This window comes from Oenanthe melanoleuca, chromosome 21 (genome assembly GCF_029582105.1).
Source record: "Oenanthe melanoleuca isolate GR-GAL-2019-014 chromosome 21, OMel1.0, whole genome shotgun sequence".
In the NCBI taxonomy this organism is placed as follows: domain Eukaryota; kingdom Metazoa; phylum Chordata; class Aves; order Passeriformes; family Muscicapidae; genus Oenanthe; species Oenanthe melanoleuca.
The window spans coordinates 5556811-5573875 of NC_079354.1; the positions used below are offsets into that span (position 1 = coordinate 5556811).

General features: G+C 48.9%; 4 protein-coding genes and 1 long non-coding RNA gene across 11 annotated transcripts in view; 4 read left to right on the forward strand and 1 right to left on the reverse strand.

The window, feature by feature from the left end:
• The first annotated feature begins 267 nt into the window (after positions 1–267).
• On the forward strand, positions 268–4630 carry MRPL20 (mitochondrial ribosomal protein L20). Of its 2 annotated transcripts, none has more exons than XM_056508292.1 (5): positions 268–304; positions 565–664; positions 2698–2808; positions 3325–3402; positions 4256–4630. In XM_056508292.1, the coding sequence occupies exons 2-5, from the start codon at positions 578–580 to the stop codon at positions 4430–4432; spliced, it is 453 nt and encodes a 150-aa protein (XP_056364267.1). In that variant the 5' UTR covers positions 268–304; positions 565–577; the 3' UTR covers positions 4433–4630. The 2 variants fall into 2 exon arrangements, with proteins under 2 accessions (XP_056364267.1, XP_056364268.1); XM_056508293.1 differs by lacking the exon at positions 268–304 and adding an exon at positions 486–530 and having other exon boundaries at positions 561–664.
• Positions 671–2687, forward strand: LOC130261747 (basic proline-rich protein-like). Its single transcript, XM_056508286.1, has 2 exons — positions 671–1662; positions 1715–2687. The coding sequence occupies exons 1-2, from the start codon at positions 895–897 to the stop codon at positions 1955–1957; spliced, it is 1011 nt and encodes a 336-aa protein (XP_056364261.1). The 5' UTR covers positions 671–894; the 3' UTR covers positions 1958–2687.
• A 303-nt stretch (positions 4631–4933) lies between the features above and the next one.
• On the forward strand, positions 4934–13667 carry CCNL2 (cyclin L2). 6 transcript variants are annotated; one of them, XM_056508280.1, is made up of 12 exons: positions 4934–5807; positions 6492–6566; positions 6844–6953; positions 7195–7315; positions 8361–8425; positions 11152–11251; positions 11341–11445; positions 11644–11785; positions 12473–12590; positions 12673–12765; positions 13091–13500; positions 13609–13667. In XM_056508280.1, the coding sequence occupies exons 1-11, from the start codon at positions 5538–5540 to the stop codon at positions 13467–13469; spliced, it is 1578 nt and encodes a 525-aa protein (XP_056364255.1). In that variant the 5' UTR covers positions 4934–5537; the 3' UTR covers positions 13470–13500; positions 13609–13667. The 6 variants fall into 6 exon arrangements, with proteins under 6 accessions (XP_056364255.1, XP_056364256.1, XP_056364254.1 ...); XM_056508281.1 differs by having other exon boundaries at positions 13091–13483; positions 13609–13627; XM_056508279.1 differs by having other exon boundaries at positions 13091–13662.
• Positions 6179–17065, reverse strand: part of TAS1R3 (taste 1 receptor member 3) — a 147089-nt gene continuing 136202 nt past the window's right edge. Inside the window, exon 6 of the mRNA XM_056508275.1 lies at positions 6179–6190. The gene's annotated coding sequence lies outside the window, so the exon portion shown is untranslated. The remainder of the gene's footprint in view (positions 6191–17065) is intronic.
• On the forward strand, positions 13842–15822 carry LOC130261752 (uncharacterized). The gene is made up of 2 exons (XR_008842019.1): positions 13842–15148; positions 15194–15822. It is a non-coding gene; the product is annotated as an uncharacterized LOC130261752 (long non-coding RNA).

Genomic DNA, 17065 nt, shown 5'->3' on the forward strand with positions numbered 1-17065 from the left:
GAAAGGACCGGAGGAAGCAGCGGAGGAAGGTCGGGGACAGAATCGGAGGAGGCAGAGAGAAGTTCAGAGGCAGGACCGGAGGAGGCGGCCGGAGCTCTGAGGAACGACCGGAGGAGGCAGAGAGGAAAGAACCAGACGAAGCACCGGGAAGGGTCGGGGGAAGGACTGCGGGAAGTAGAGAAGGCAGGACCGGAGGAGGCAGAAGGGGCAGGACCGGAGGAGGCGGCCGCAGCCCGGTGCCGCCCCGGAAGGCGCCGTGTCGTGTCGTGCTGTGTCGTGCTGTGTCGCTCCGTGCCGTGCCGTGTCGCTCCGTGCCGTGCCGTTCCGTGCCGTGCCGTGTCGCTCCGTGTCGCTCCGTGTAGCTCCGTGCCGCTCCGTGCCGCTCCGTGCCGCTCCGTGCCGTGCCGTGCCGTGCCGTGCCGTGCCGTGTCGCTCCGTGTAGCTCCGTGCCGCTCCGTGCCGCTCCGTGCCGCTCCGTGCCGTGCCGTGCCGTGCCGTGCCGTGCCGTGCCGTGCCGTGTCGCTCCGTGTAGCTCCGTGTAGCTCCGTGCCGCTCCGTGCCGCTCCGTGCCGCAGCCATGGTGGTGCTGAGCGCGGCGCGCTGGGTGCGCAGCCGGCTCTCGGATCGCTTCTGGAGGGTGCAGGAGGTGCTCAAGTACGCTCGGGTGAGTGCTGGTCACACCCGGGCCACCGCTGGTCACACCCGGGCCACCCCTGGTCACACCCGGGTCACCGCTGGTCACACCCGGGCCACCCCTGGTCACACCCGGGCCACCCCTGGTCACACCCGGGTCACCGCTGGTCACACCCGGGTCACCCCCGGCCCTGTCCTGCATCCTCTGCCGCAGCCCCGGCACTGCCCTGCCCTGTGCCCTGCCGGGTCCCCAAGCCGGGGATGCCCCCGGATCCCTGGATGTGCCCCAGGCTCCCGGATCCCTGGAGGAACCCCAGGCTCCCGGATCCCTGGATGTGCCCCAGCTCCCCCATCCCTGGAGGAACCCCAGGCTCCCGGATCCCAGGATGTGCCCCAGCTCCCCCATCCTTGGATGTGCCCCAGCTCCCCCATCCCTGGATGTGCCCCAAGCTCCCCCATCCCTGGAGGAACCCCAAGCTCCCGGATCCCTGGAGGAACCCCAAGCTCCTCCATCCCTGGATGTGCCCCAGCTCCCGGATCCCTGGATGTGCCCCAGCTCCTCCATCCCTGGATGTGCCCCAGGCTCCCGGATCCCTGGAGGAACCCCAGGCTCCCGGATCCCTGGAGGAACCCCAGCTCCCGGATCCCTGGATGTGCCCCCGGCTCCCCCATCCCTGGATGTGCCCCAGCTCCCCCATCCCTGGATGTGCCCCAAGCTCCCCCATCCCTGGAGGAACCCCAAGCTCCCGGATCCCTGGAGGAACCCCAAGCTCCTCCATCCCTGGATGTGCCCCAAGCTCCCCCATCCCTGGAGGAACCCCAGGCTCCCGGATCCCTGGATGTGCCCCAAGCTCCCCCATCCCTGGAGGAACCCCAGGCTCCCGGATCCCTGGATGTGCCCCAAGCTCCCCCATCCCTGGATGTGCCCCAGCTCCCCCATCCCTGGAGGAACCCCAAGCTCCCGGATCCCTGGAGGAACCCCAAGCTCCCGGATCCCTGGAGGAACCCCAGGCTCCCGGATCCCTGGATGTGCCCCAGCTCCCGGATCCCTGGATGTGCCCCAGCTCCCGGATCCCTGGAGGAACCCCAAGCTCCCGGATCCCTGGATGTGCCCCAGCTCCCGGATCCCTGGATGTGCCCCAGCTCCCGGATCCCTGGAGGAACCCCAAGCTCCCGGATCCCTGGGGGTTCCCCGGGCTGGACCCGCTCGGAGCAGCCCGGGGCAGTGAGAGGTGTCCCTGCCTGGGCACTGGGTGCTCTTAGAGGTCCTTTTTCCACCCGGAATTCTGTGTTTGACTCCTGCTATAAATTGATCTGTATTTAATGAAATGCAGCGTGCTGGAGGCTCTGCTGATTGTGTTTCCTTCTTGCTTTTTTTTTTCTTTATTGACTTTGTTCTCAAGTGCATTTTGAAATGGGATTTCTGCTGAAGTTCAAGCTCCTAGGCTAGGGAAGAACCTTTCTCAAGGGCATCCTAGGTTGTACATGTTGCTGTAATACTGAGATAGAAAACGTTGAAAGAAATTAGAATATTTTGGTTTTGTAGCACCTAAGCTGCCCACAGTGCCAGTTATTTCTAGTACAGCACTGGATGCTTTTTCCTGTGGTGTGTTAGGTGGATGTCAGAAAACAAATTTAATTTTTTTTTTCTGTTTGGGCAACTCTTTGACAAATCAGAGGCTCCTTCCCTGTGTTCATACAGATGCAACTGAGGGGAGCTCAGGAATAAGAATAAATATGTGAATTCAGGATTGAGTGAAGCATTGACCATGATTTTGTGATTGCATTTCCCACAGAACCACAGCCCAAAGTGAGGCCTGGTTTTACCTCAGCTGAACTGAGATTTTTTCCACCCTGCTCCAACTCCTCAGCTTCGGGTTTTCCACTATAAAAACCAAGGAAGGAATATTTTCATTAAGTGCCAGCTGAAGGCTTAGGGAGTGCTTGTGAAGAGTTCAGTGATCCTTGTTATAGAGAGCTGAATGCCAGTGAGCTTTATTAGTGTTTTATCTTTAATTCTAACTAAATAAGAACATCCTGGGTTGTTTTGTTTTTTTTTTCCAGCATTTTCGTGGCAGGAAGAACCGCTGCTACAAGCTGGCAGTGAAGAGCGTCCGCAGGGCTTTTGTGAGATCCACCAAGGCCAGGAGGGAGAAGAAGAGATTCCTCAGAGCAGTAAGGAGCAAAATGTTGGGTGGGAGCATCAACATGGGAGCAAGGCAGAAGTGAAACAGCTGCTTTTCTTACTGGGGGGGTTGAAAAGTGGGTGAAAAGTAGGAAGAAGTGGGTGAAAAGTAGGAAGAAGTGGGTGAAAAATAGGAAAAAGTGGGTGAAAAGTAGGAAGAAGTGGGTGAAAAATAGGAAAAAGTGGGTGAAAAGTAGGAAAAAGTGGGTGAAAAGTAGGTTGAAAAGTGAGGAAAAGTAGGAAAAAGTGGGTGAAAAGTAGGTTGAAAGGTGAGGAAAAGTAGGAAAAAGTGGGTGAAAAGTAGGAAGAAGTGGGTGAAAAGTAGGAAAAAGTGGTGAAAAGTAGGAATTTAAGGCAGCATTTTCCTGGGTTGTGTTCTGTGGTCCCTTCCACCCCAGGATATTCCATGATCCTATGAAAATGTTCTGTTTAGTAAGTGTGAGCAGACCAGCGTGGCAAAGGGTTTTCTTTTAAAGTATTTTGTATATTCATTTTTGCACCTTCAGCTCTGGATCACAAGGATTGAAGCAGCTTCCCTTGAACATGGTTTGAAGTACCCAGCCTTCATCAGCAACCTGCTCAAGGTAAGGATGTGGCTGGGAGGATAATTATTACTAATAATAATTATAATTAATTATTAATTATATATTATTATATTATATATAATTAATATTATTAATAATAATTAGAGTGATGAAATGCCTTCTGCTTGTGAAAGCAGTTTTGTCCAATTCAGGAATTTCTTTCTTTTTCCTATATGGATTATTCCCTTTTATCATGGTGAACATTGTGGCTCTACTTCATGTTCTGTTCCCAAAACTTAGGAATGAGACTTTTAAAATGCTTTTTTGAGGGGATTCAGTGACAGCTGCTTTTCCTTTTACTTCGAGAAATTTAAAAATACAGAACTTGGATTAGCAAAAAGCCCAAAAACATAAGAAATCCTAATTCTTTTCACTATAAGTGTAATTTGGTGAACATGGAGAGTGCAGAGACTTGGTGCCATTGTTCCCTGTTTTTAAAACATGCTGGGAATTTGTTTCAATTTGTTGATTCTGTTTTAATTTGTTCAAGCTGAAACAGATTCCATGGATTCACTTTGAGCAAAATTAGAGATTTTGCTTCAGTTCTTGGTTTCTACCAGAAAAAAATTTAGAGAAAGTCAGTAAATAATTTTGACATGGTGTGTTAATGAGACATCTATGGCCAGGGAGTGTCTGACAGTCTTTAACAGCTCCAAATTGCACAGGGTAGAAAAAAGTTAATCTGCTTTAAGACCTCAGGTCTTAAGCCTTAAGAATGTTTAATGATACTTAATGAAGAGTGTTTACATAAACAGTGAAGAGTGTTCATTATATTTAATAAAGAGAGATTGAACATTGCAGTTTTGTTCCTAAAAAATCACAGTCCTTAACCAACAGTTTTTCTTGCCTTTAGTCCCAGGTGGAGCTGAACAGGAAAGTTTTGGCTGACCTGGCTATTTATGAACCAAAGACATTCAAATCCCTGGCAGCTCTAGCCCAGAGGAGGAGGCAGGAAGGGTTCCTGGCTGCCCTGGGAGATGGAAAAGAGCCAGAGGGAATATTTTCACGGATTGTGCACCAGCACTATTGATCTCAGAGTCTGTGTGTGTGTTTTAAGAGCAGGGATTTGATTGTGAAGCAAACCTACCCTGGGACTGCTGCTGGAATGGAAATTGTGGAACAAATCCTCTTAAGGATCTTGTGGATGTGAAGCTTCTCCTTGATGGATTTTTTTTCCCTGTGTTGTTGTCACTGAAAGCTGTGAAATTAAAAGCACATTTCAAGGTTAGCAGTCAGGCTACACAGTGGCTTAATAAAAGTTTGTTGTTTTTTTTTTTTTTGTAATTGCTACTAGAAAAAAATCCAGTTTCTGTGAATTCTGGCTCTGAACAGGGAAAACACAGCTGGGATGGGGAGATGTTGACCCTCACATGGACCCTGGCTGTTAACAACACATAGTTTGTACTTTTAAGGATTTAATAAAGACATTTTTATTGGTAACTGGTATGGGGAAACAATTTGTGTTAATTTTGCCACATCCAGGGGATGGAGAGAAAGCATGATGTCGACCCTCACACAATCCCTGTATTAAGGACACACATAAAAACTTAATAAAGGCATTTTTTTGGTAATTGCTGTGAAGAAACAATTTTTGTGGTGAATTCTGGCCCTGCACAGCAAAAAACCAGCCCACAGTATGTTTCTTATTTTAAGTATTCTGGTTTATACAAACTCCAAAACTTCTGTGATTAACACGACTCATTTATCAATTATCACAGCCCCAAGTTAAGCACACGCACAATTTGTTTTTTTACGGAGTTAATGAATATATTTAAGTGGGTAAACTGCGTTCCACCCCGCTCACGCCGAGGTGGGGAGCGGTATGTCGGCCCTCAGCACACATACAGCCTGTTTTTTGACGGATTTAACGAAAATATTTAACAGGTTAAGCTCTGCGTTCCGCCCCCTCCCGCCGCGTCCCGGGCCGGCCCCGCGCTGAGGGCGCTGAGGGCGCCGCGGCCCCGCCCTGTGCGCATTCCCGGCCGCTGCGTCACCGCGGCCCGGCGGCGTCCTACGTCACTGCCCCTCAGCCAATCAGCGGCCGCGGCCCCGCCGCGCTCCACCAATCAGCGCCGGGCGGATGCGGTGGTGGGGGAAGGAGAAGGAGCGCGCAGCCAGCGAGGCGGCGGCACAAAATGGCGGCGGCGGCGGGAGGCGGCGGCCCCGCGGGCCCTCAGGCGGCCGGCGCGGCTCCCGCCCCGGTGCCGGGTCCCGGCGCGGTGCTGATCGGTGACCGGCTGTACTCGGGCGTGCTGATTACGCTGGAGAACTGCCTGCTGCCCGAGCACACGCTGCGCTTCACGCCGTCCATGAGCAGCGGCCTGGATCCCGACACCGAGACCGAGCTGCGCGTCACCGGCTGCGAGCTGATCCAGGCGGCCGGGATCCTGCTGCGGCTGCCGCAGGTGGGGCTGGGCGGGAGGGGGCCGGGACTCGGCGGGGATTAGCGGGCTTTTCTTTGTGCTGGCCCTGTTGCGGGCTCGGGGCTCGTTCCGGGCCTTTCCCGGGCGGTGTCAGCGCCTCCTGCGCCGCCCCCGCGCGAGGATCGGCGATTGTGCAAATCGGATTTCTGAGGGCTGCTCTGGAGGCGTGCTGACCTCGGCAGGGTTTTGTTTCCCGGAGAACTTCAGGCCAAACCACCGCGTTGCTTTCTGAGCGTAAAACTTTCCACGCTACCCAGTCTTAGCGTATGCAAATCGTGACGCTGTTAGATTTCCCCTCCCTTTGCAAATTTTTTTTTCTGGCGTACTTTCATGACTTTCAATTTTATTTGGCTTGGACATTTTTCCTTTTATTTTTTGTAACTCAATCAACTGCGAGCATATTTTCACATTTTTTATAAAAAAGGAAACTTGTGTAAAAGAAAATTTATATAAAAGAAAAATTATGTAAAAGAAAAATTGCTGTCTGTATTTGACTTGTAGGCATTATTTAAAGCTTTGATAACTTAATTAGTAATTCTAGTTTTTTTTAGATGCCATCAAACTTCCTCCCGTGCTTAGTTAATCTTCTGGGTCTTAAATCTGTTAAAATTTCTCTTTGGAATTAGTAGTTTTGTTCATGCTTGTTGTGATTCTCTCTTTTTTTAGGTGGCTATGGCTACAGGACAGGTGCTTTTCCAGCGATTTTTTTATACCAAGTCTTTTGTGAAGCATTCCATGGAGGTAAGAAGGCATTAAATGACATTTGTTGCCATATTTATCTTCTGATCACTCTTGGCAAATTGTCATCTGAGATGTGATCAGTGTTAGGAACTAGTTTGGAGATTATAGTTATAGAGAAATGCTATTTAATAGTGACTTCACTAAAATATTTGGAATTTTCTTGTTTCACCAATTTTTTTTTTCCTTGTTATCCCTCCTTAAGCTGTTGGAGGAGCTCAATTGCTGAAGTGGAACTGGTATATTATATAAAATATTATATTTTGTGGTTATTTTTCAGCATGTGTCCATGGCCTGTGTCCATCTGGCATCCAAAATTGAGGAGGCCCCCAGACGCATTCGGGACGTCATCAACGTGTTCCATCGCCTCAGACACCTGAGGGAGAAAAAGTAAGCTGAGAAATCAGAATAATCTCAACTATTTATGTTATATTTTAATTTTTACACTTCACAAGAGCATCATGCCCTGTTTTATAAATCAGGGAATCTTTCAAATCTCATGAAGTGAGCTGGTCCATTTTAATAAATAAATATTTTTGATGGTATAAAGGATGATATTTTTTTATTTTTACAAAACCCAACCTGAGTTTCCTTAAGATGATCACCTTTTGGGTTTGACCTTGTCTTGCAGAAAACCTGTGCCTCTAATATTGGATCAAGAATATGTGAACTTGAAGAATCAAATAATAAAGGCAGAAAGAAGAGTGTTGAAGGAGTTGGGATTTTGTGTTCATGTGAAGCACCCTCATAAGGTTTGTACTTTATAAATTCACTCTATAACCAATGTTTCATGTTCTGTGAAGCTTTGAGGAGGCTGCCTGGAAGCTCTGTGGACTGCACATGATAATCAGTGAATTCAGTGAGATTAGTTTCTTACCATCCTGATGTTTTCTTTCTCATTTAAGAGACTCTTACTAGTTGTTCTGGTATCACTGAGTGACGGCGAGGTGGCTGCAGGTGCTCAGTATTCCTGGAAGGCAGATTGGATCAGTAGGTAGCTTTGGTGGTGGAAAACATCACCTGGACTTAGATCCCCAGGCAGGGAGGGGTTGTGCTGGTCACTGCTGGTGGGAAAAGCTCTGGGAGCCAGTTTAGTGCTTGGAGTGTGTTAAAACCAGGCTCAGGCTTGGCTAGAGATGAGACAAGGCTCAGTAGTAACAAGTGTCAGAGTGGATGATACTTGAAAGATGCAATTACCTCAAATGTTTAAATTGTGCCTTAACTGGTAAAAGAACTTCTGTTTGTGTGCCAGCACAATTTGGGATCTTGTTCTTTAAAAAAGTCCTGTTCAGAGCCTTCTTTTTGAGCTTCTTGACATCCAGAATTTCCTTTTGTCATCCACCCCAGAGGACAGCTGTAGTTTGTTAATTGGGGTGAATTTTGCCATTATTCTTCCTCTCTGCAGCCTTGTTTTCCTTCCAAACCCAAGAAAAAAACTCTCAGAACTGAACAAACCATGGCACAGTGTTAGGTCTGTTCTCTGCAAGCACTGCCAACTTCCCTCACTGCTGATTGCTGTGAGCAGCTTTTTCTCCTAGGCTGCAGCTAAAAAAGGACTTGTGAGGTGTGTAGGAGAACAAAATCAATCCACAAAATCCCTAAATGAAAGCCAGGTGAAGACAAGGCCTGGCTGAGTAGCAGGCAGGAGTTCAGAGCTGGAGTGGATAAACACTGGGGATGGTGCAAACACTTCATGTGGAGTGTTTTAGGATCACAGATGCCTCATGGATGTCCCTCTGAAATTAGCAGGTGGCTCTCCAGATGCTTGTTAATAACTCAATAACCCATATCTTCCAGATAATCGTTATGTACCTTCAGGTATTAGAATGTGAACGTAACCAACACCTGGTCCAGACCTCATGGTAAGTTGATTTTCTTTGTTCTAAGAGACCAGAAGGGGCAGTAGCAGAAATATGTCACTTGAGGCACTGGGCAGCATTGCTCAGCAGTGCTTGGGGTCACCCCAGACAGCCCCAAACTACTTCCCAAATGTTGAGCGGCCTCTTAAGTTGGAGGCAGTGTTTTAATGGTAAGGTAGCTTTCCACCCTGGCTTCTCACTTCCCCCTCTCTGCTCTCACTTTCCAGCTGAAGGGAAAAGGTGGTGTGGGTTTAGAGTTGTTCCCTTGGGTTCTTCTTCAGGGGAAACTTGGGTGTAATTCAAGTCTGTTCCCAGTGCTGGGAAGTGGCTTTTCCCAGGGCCTGAGCTTGATTCCAGGTGGATCAAAACCTCAGCACAGATAAATTTATTTTTGCTATGTGGAAAATGCAAGATGTCAGCTTCTAAGACTGGATAGATGGATAGCCTGGATTCATATTTGCCAAGAAATGTTCTCTGCCTTATTGCTCTCATTTAATAAATATTTACTCGGGGGTGGGAAGCTTCTGTAAAATTCCACACCTTAAACTTACCAAATGCTGCTTTTTAAACCATAATGCTTTTTTAATGGTCGAAAAGAAAACACCTTTAGTGAATCCAAAGACCATATTTCTGCTGACTGAACTGTCTGGTACTGTGAGCTGTGTGTAGAGAACCAGTTTTGACTTTTCTTTTCTGTACTCTTTTGATCAAAGGGTAGCCTCTGAGGGTAAGTGACTAAGACTTCTCCTCTGCTGCCCATGGTGCAGGGATAGCTGCCGTCTTCAGTCAACCCAAAGCTCTCCAAAGAGAAGGCTGGCTCTAGACAGGTGGTATATACATGATAGTAGAGTAACTGGCCAACTGCTTCTTGTGCTTTTATTTTTTTTTTTTTCCTCCTCTGCATTTTTTGATTGTTTGGATATTTGATAACCTGAGCGTTGTTCTGAAATATTATTTTTTTAATGTTCTATTTCTCACTTAACTGTTATAATGTGATGTGTTTCTTATGTGATAAAGGAAATTAAGGTGGGGTTTTAATCTTAAAAAGGGATGAATTAACAACAACAAAAAAAATGAATAGTTTCCATTTGTAAACTAATACATGTGTGAAGCTTGGAGACAAAATGTGATGTTTAGAGACACTTCCCAGAAGCATTGCATGGAGCAGTGGATGGGAGTTCTGGACTGCCAGGAATGTGCTGGTTGTGGAAGGAGGGGAGGGAGGGAATTACCCCAGTTGAGAAAGGGGTCAGATGTTACAATAACACATCTGTGTGCTGTTTGTTGCTTCCAGTACCCAAAAACTGGTGGGTGTCCGGTATAATTGGTTTTTGAAATGTGCATTTTTACAACATGACCTTTTTTTAAGCTATTGTGACAAGGATTCATTTCCTCCTGTGTCTGACTGAGCCCACAGGGAAGATGAGCAGAGGCCAGCCTGGAAGCTGGCACGATTCTCAATCGGGCAAATCAGAAAAAAAAAAACCTTTGTAGCTTCCAGATGTTCAAAATCCTCCTTTCCTTTATCACTTTGACCAAAAGATCAGTGCTCTCTTTGTAATGGGACAAGAACAGCAGGTTTGGAAATTCCTTTCTCCCAGAAAGATGAGCTGATGGTCAGTGTTGCTTTTTTGGGGCAGCAGTTGCTGTTTGTGTAAACAATAATTGAGGAGAGTTGGGAACCCCTGGAATTCCAGTTCCTCCTCTCTGTCACTGTAAATGTTGCAGGTGCTTTTCCTGTGGTCTCTTCTTTGGATATCTTGGGGGTCAGTGAATACTTGTATACTGGGTACCCACATGGTTAATTATCACTTTAAAGTGTTCTCTTAAGGACTTTTATTATGTCTGGCTTTAGTTTTTCACCATCTGATATTTTATTGACATATATATGTGCTCCAAGTCTAGCTCTTCTAAAGCACATCAGCTGACAGATTCACAGGAATTTACTTTGTATATTTAAGATTTAACAACATAGTGTTTAAGTGTACTGACTGGAATATGTGCAATATTTTACAGTTTTCTCATTCTGTGAATATTCATTTTAAGCAACCTTACTGAAATGGGACAATTTGGAAACCTTATTTCATGTGCCAAAGAGGAGATCTGCCTGAATACTGACTGTTGTCCTGAACTGCTGTTCCCAAACACCCTGATTTCTCCTATGGCTGACTTTTTGCATCAAAAAGAATTCTGTTCTGGATGGAAATGGACCCTTGAATCCCACTGGGAGCTGAGCTGTGCTGAAGAGGACTGCATTTCATGGGAGAACTGCTCCAGGAGCTGCAGCTTTTGCCAGACACCTGGTTCTGCCCTATTGCAGGGGAATATGTGAACCTAAAATTCTCTAACTGAGTATTTCTGAGCACACTGTATGTTGTCTTGATGAAAATAACTTGTTTATTGCATGAGAGCAGGCCAGTAGAGATCCAGCAGCAAAAGTGAAGTTAAAATTGGTTCTCTTCTCACCACTGAATTTTCAGCAGTCAGACTTTTTCTGTCACACCTCCCTCCCCTTGAGGGATTTATTTTAGTTATTTATTTTTCTTTTAGTAAAATCATTCAGCTTCTCTTTAGATTTCCAGGAATATAGTGTTGAAGCCTAGTAACTGAATGCAGAAAGAAATAGCCATTGTAGAAGTAAAACCAAGTCAAAAACCCACAAAAAAAAAAAAAAAAGAACCCCTGAGAGCTTTGCAGTCCTTGCAACCTCCTGTTCTCTTGTTTTTCAGGAACTACATGAATGACAGCCTGAGAACAGATGTCTTTGTGAGGTTCCAGCCAGAAAGCATTGCCTGTGCCTGCATTTACCTGGCAGCCAGGACACTGGAGGTGAGCCACACTTCCATGGATTTGGGGTTTTTTCAAAGGGTTTTAACAGCAGGAGAAATCTCAGCTTTGTGTCTCTCTCTCCTTTTCAGATCCCACTTCCAAATCGCCCACATTGGTTTTTGCTGTTTGGAGCAACAGAGGAAGAAATTCAAGAAATCTGCTTAAAAATCTTGCAGCTCTACACAAGGAAAAAGGTTTGGTTCTTTTTTTCATGTTGGGAGCTCTCAGTAAAGGCTGCAGCTCAGAGCAGGAGTTGCAGAATTGGAGCCTGTTTGAAACCACAGCTGCAAGCCTGGAAGTGAACAAAGAGCAGTCACTGTCTGGGGCTCTTTGGATTTTCATTCCCCTCCCTGGAAATCCAGTTCTCACAAGCAGTGCTCCTGTGTTCACAGGTGGATTTATCTGATCTGGAAAGTAAAATAGAGAAGAAGAAATTGGCTATTGAAGAGGCAAAAGCACAAGCTAAAGGTCTGGTACCTGAGGGAGTTCAGAGTTTGGATAACACATCGGGATTTTCCCCTATCCCAAAAAATGGTAAGTAGTGGATAACTAATTTTTAATAACTCTTTCACATCTTTCATGTATATTTACCCTTTTGGGAAGGATTTACAAGTGTGGTTTGGGGTTTGTTGGGGATTTTTTTAGGATGGCTTCTAGCACTACTCAACTGGCAGGTTTTGAACAGCGTTGTAACTTTGTGATTCCTTGAATCAGATAAAAGCTAAAATCAAATTAGTCTGAAATTAAGACTAGTTTAAACCCATATAGGCCAGGGACCTGCTTTTATGTGGATTTGGCAGTAAACTCAAATCCTTGCCACTGGCATGTTGTGCTGAAGCAATATTGAAGCAGAGGTGCTCTGGCAGGGGTGGGAACATTTTGGGATGTTGGGTGTGGAATTTGTTGGTTGAAAGTTTCCAGTCTGGTGCAGGTCTCACCTAGAAGACAGCATTCACCATCCTCTTGCCCAGTTTACCTTTCAAACAATGCTGAATAATTGGCAGGGAAAGGAGGGTGGTTTTCTGCCTTTCCTTGCAGTTACTTCAATACTTTGGCAGAAATGTTTCAGATGAATTTCTGCCTCCTGTGAACTTGTTGAGATCTGCTTGTGGGTGTGCAAAGCACAGCTGTGCAGCTCTACTTGGTGCAGATGTGGGGTGAGGAGAGGCTCCAGTCCTGTCAGGTACTTTCCAAAGAGGTAACAAAGGCTTCTTCTTGCAGAGTCTCCAAAAGAGGTTAAAGGAAATAAACCTTCACCACTACCTGTGCAGGCCATGAAGAATGCTAAGAGGAAAACAGAGGGAGCCAAGAGAACCAGCTCCAACAGCCCAGTAAATGGGTAAGGTTTGAGAAGCAAGCAGCTGATTTCTCTTCCACGAGTACCTGAAACAACATAACTGAGTGTTGATTGTCTCTGGCAGTGTCCAGAAGGGAAGAGAGAGCAGAAGTCGAAGTGGAAGCAGAGATCAGAGCTACTCGAGGTCTGCATCGAGGTCTGCATCCCCTAAGCACAGGTAGGGTGCTCCCAGGAGCCCAGTGGGTTTTCCCCCGGGAGTTTGCCCCCAGCAGTTTCCTTTTCCCAGCGCAGCTTTGCTGGTTGCTCACCAGGAGGCTGAGGTGCCCAGCAGTGTGTGCTGTTGAACCCCAGAATAACACCAAGTGTGGGTGCTCACAGTAACTGTAACCAAAGCTGGAGAGTGGGATAAGAGTTCCTAAAAACCAGTATTTTTACAGCAGCTTAGGACACAAGCTCAGTTTTGACAGGGTACTGAACAGCAAAATACAGAGTGAAGTTGTTAAACTTTGAGAGAATGACGTTTGCTGTCCTTTGGTGTGCAGGAAGAGCGAGAGTTACTCCACGTCCAGCGGCTCCAAGTCGCAGAGCCGCTCGCGCAGCCGCAGCGACTCCCCCCCGCGGCAGCTCAACCACGGCGCTGCCTACAAGGGCTCCAAGGCGCGCGCCTACAAGAAATCCAAGGACTGCAAGTACCCGGCGCACCGAGCGCGCAGGTCGCGCAGCCGCAGCTCCTCGCGCTCCCGCAGCCGCTCCCGCGAGCGCTCCGACCACTCGGGCAAGTACAAGAAGAAGAGTCACTACTACAGGAACCACCGGCACGAGCGCTCCCGCTCCTACGAGCGCGGCGGGCACCGCTACGAGAGGGACCGGGAGAGAGAGAGGGACAGAGAGCACGGGGGGCACAGCCGGCACCGCCGCTGAGAGACCCGGGCACAGAGAGCACCTGGGCACAGCTGGCACTGCCACAGAGAGCACCTGGGCACGGGGGCACAGAGAGCACCTGGGCACGGGGGCACAGAGAGCACGGGGGGCACAGCCGGCACCGCCGCTGAGAGACCCGGCCACAGAGAGCACCTGGGCACAGAGAGCACCTGGGCACAGCCACAGACAGCACCTGGGCACAGCTGGCACAGCCACAGAGAGCACCTGGGCACGGGGGCACAGAGAGCACGGGGGGCACAGCCGGCACCGCCGCTGAGAGACCCGGGCACAGAGAGCACCTGGGCACAGAGAGCACCTGGGCACAGCCACAGAGAGCATCTGGGCACGGGGGCACAGAGAGCACCTGGGCACAGCCGGCACCGCCGCTGAGAGACCCGGGCACAGAGAGCACCTGGGCACAGCCACAGAGAGACCTGGGCACAACTGGCACTGCCACTGAGAGACCCGGGCACAGAGAGCACCTGGGCACAGCCGGCACCACTGCTGAGAGACCTGGGCACAGCCACAGAGAACCCAGGCACAGCTGGCACCGCCGCTGAGAGCCCCGGGCACAGCCACAGAGAGCCCTGGGCATGCACTGCCAGCACCCCAAGCACAGCTGGCACCACTGCTGAGAGCCCTGGGCACAGCCACAGAGCACCCCAGGCACAGCCACTGAGAGCCCCGAGCACAGCTGGCACTGCCAGCACCCCAGGCACAGCTGGCACCACCACTGAGAGCCCTGGGCACAGCCAGCACTGCCAGCACCCCAGGCACAGCCGGAACTGCTGCTGAGAGTCCTGGGCACAGCCACAGAGCACCCCGGGCACAGCCGGCACCACCGCTGAGCTGGGCTGCTGCAGCAGGGAGAATTCCTGCTGTGAGCCTGAGGCTGCTTCAGGGCAGTTCTGCTGGTGAGCCTGGGGCTACTCCCAGAGGGAATTCTGCTAGTGAGCCTCAGAGGAAGTTCCTGCTGTGAGCCTCAGAGGGAATTCCTGCTGGTGAGCTTGGGGCTGCTTCAGGGCAGTTCTGCTGGTGAGCCCCAGAGGGAATTCCTGCTGGTGAGCTTCCCCCAGGGCTGCTTCTAGTGGGAATTATTCCTGGTGAGCCCCAGGGCTGCTTCCCTAAGGAGTTCCAGCAAGTGAGCTCCCTGGGGCTGATTCCAGGGAGAATTCCTGCTGGTGAGCTCCCCCCAGGGCTGCTTCCCTTAGGAATTCCTGTCTCTGGCACCACTGGTGAGCCAATTCTGCTTCAGTCAGAATTCCCACTGCCAGCAGAGCTCCTTCCCCGTGGCTTGTGCAGTACCAGGGTTAATCTGGCTCATGAAGCACCCCTGACTGGAGCCACGTTCTGCCAGCAGTTTGTGCTCATCCATGGATCCAGAGGAAAGGCTGGCAGGGTGGGAGGTGGTGCCAGGAGTGCCCTGCGCTGGGCTGGCACTGTCACCCTCACTTGGTTCTGCTGTCCTGCTCTTCAGTGATTCACATCCCCCAGAGCAGTGCAGTGTTTGGGACTCCAGTCCTGCAGGCAGCAGCTCTGTGCCCCGGTCCTTGGAATCCTGTGCCCCGGTCCTTGGAATCCTGTGCCCCAGGTCCTTGGAATCCCGTGCCCCGGTCCTTGCAATCCTGTGCCCCGGTCCTTGCAATCCTGTGCCCCGGTCCTTGGAATCCTGTGCCCCGGTCCTTGGAATCCTGTGCCCCAGTCCTTGCAATCCCTGTGCCCAGCAGTGCTTCCCTGTGGAACTGGAAAGCTCCTCAGCCCCCTGGGAGTGCTTTGGTGCTAACAACACCCTCTTTTCATACTGGCTCAATGATGTTGTACAGGTGGGAGGTGACTTTTTTTTTTAGACCTGTTGCCTATATTAGGTTCTCTGTGTATATATATTTTGCAGTGTTACAGTACAGTATGGGAAAATGGCCTTCCTAGCCTTCACACTTTACCCACAATGTAAATAAGCATTTGTTTAATACAGGTGAAGATATATACAGAAAATTCAAAACTTGAATTCTATCAAAAAAAAAAGACTTGTGTAGAAAATTCTGATAAATGTGAAAGTATTTAGCTCTGTGCATTGAGAGTAGTATATTTTTATCTGTGCAATGCTGTGTGCAGGCCACCAGCTCAGAAGACATTTCCTTTATATCCATTTGAAGTGGTTGAAAATTCTTTACTCAGGATCTTTGACACTCTGAAGAATTGGTAGTTTGTCAGTCTGCATGCTTGATGAACAGAGCATTTAAAAACCAATTAGCAGAGCCCCACAGCCCAGTAGTATCAGTTCTAGTGGTATATCTGAGCTGTTACTCTCATGCTCCCTAATTTCATTAAAGTATTTGATTTTCTATTACATTCACTTGAGAGTAGTTTCTTATGAGCTACACCACTTGTGCCTACTCATAGGGAAGAAAATTGGTGCAAAATGAAGAGATTTTCAAACTGTAGTAGATTCAAGACTTGGACTTCAATCCCCATTCCCTTAAAGACAGGAATTTTGGGTACCAAATATCAAATCCCCCAATCCAGAAAGATTTGAGGTGGAAGGTGCATTTCTCTGACTTCAGAAGCTGAGTTTGCTCTGGGTCTCCTCACCTGGGCAAGGAGGAAGAGCTGGGGTTGAAATCTGGAGGTTGCAGAGCTCAGGAGAATCCCATCCCTTGGGAGTGAGAATGTTGGAGTGGCTGAATTAGTGCAAGTCAGTTCTGCTGCTGGAGCTGGCAGAAATTCCCCTGAAATGGAAAGCCCCACGTGCAGCTGTGTGTGCAAGCAGCTTCAGGTGAGTTCTGGCTTTGTGTTCTCAACCCCTGGTGATTCCACTGTGGCTCTCAGTCATCAGAACCTCTCTCAGGTTGGTCTCTGATCTGTTCTGCAATTCCTTCTGTTCTGGGAAGCACTGAAACCTGACTGGTGGAGGACACTGAAAGCTTGGCCAGGTGCTGATCTGAATTCTTCAGATAAATCCCATCTGCTCTTCCTCAGATAAAACCTCCTTCCCATCCTTCCTGGCAAATAGTCCTCCAGGCTTCACCTTTTCCCAAAAATGGCTCACCCAGCCAGTTCACTGTGTCACAGCTGCATTAGTGGCAGCAGAGGCTCGACCACCAAAGCTCTTCCAGGTGAGACCCCAAAGGATTATAGCCCAGAGGTTGCCAATCCCAGTTTTGCAAAATTGCAGCTGTGCCAACATCCCAAGCACAAGGAGGTCACTGAGCAGTTTTAGGCTTGATGGGGGTTTTTTTAAAAAATTATTTTCCAACCCCACCAGTATGGTGATAATGCACAAAGGGAATTGTGAAATGCACCCAGCACGTGGGAAGGAAGGTAAGGGATTAAAGCACCTGGGAAACAGCAGAGTTGCTGTTGGTGAGACAGAATGGAATGGAAGAAAAAAGAAAACCAGGTATCAATATCCAGGCAGCCTTGCTGCTGGCTTCCTGCCACAGCTGCTGTGTGCACAGGGATGAGCTTTTCCCAGCCTTGGGGAACAGGAATCCAGGCTGTGCCAGAAGCCCCTGCTCAGCTTTGCTCACAGCCAACACTGCCTGAGCTGGGAGAAATGGATTTTGTCATCTTCATCCCCCCTGGGACTGTGATGGAAC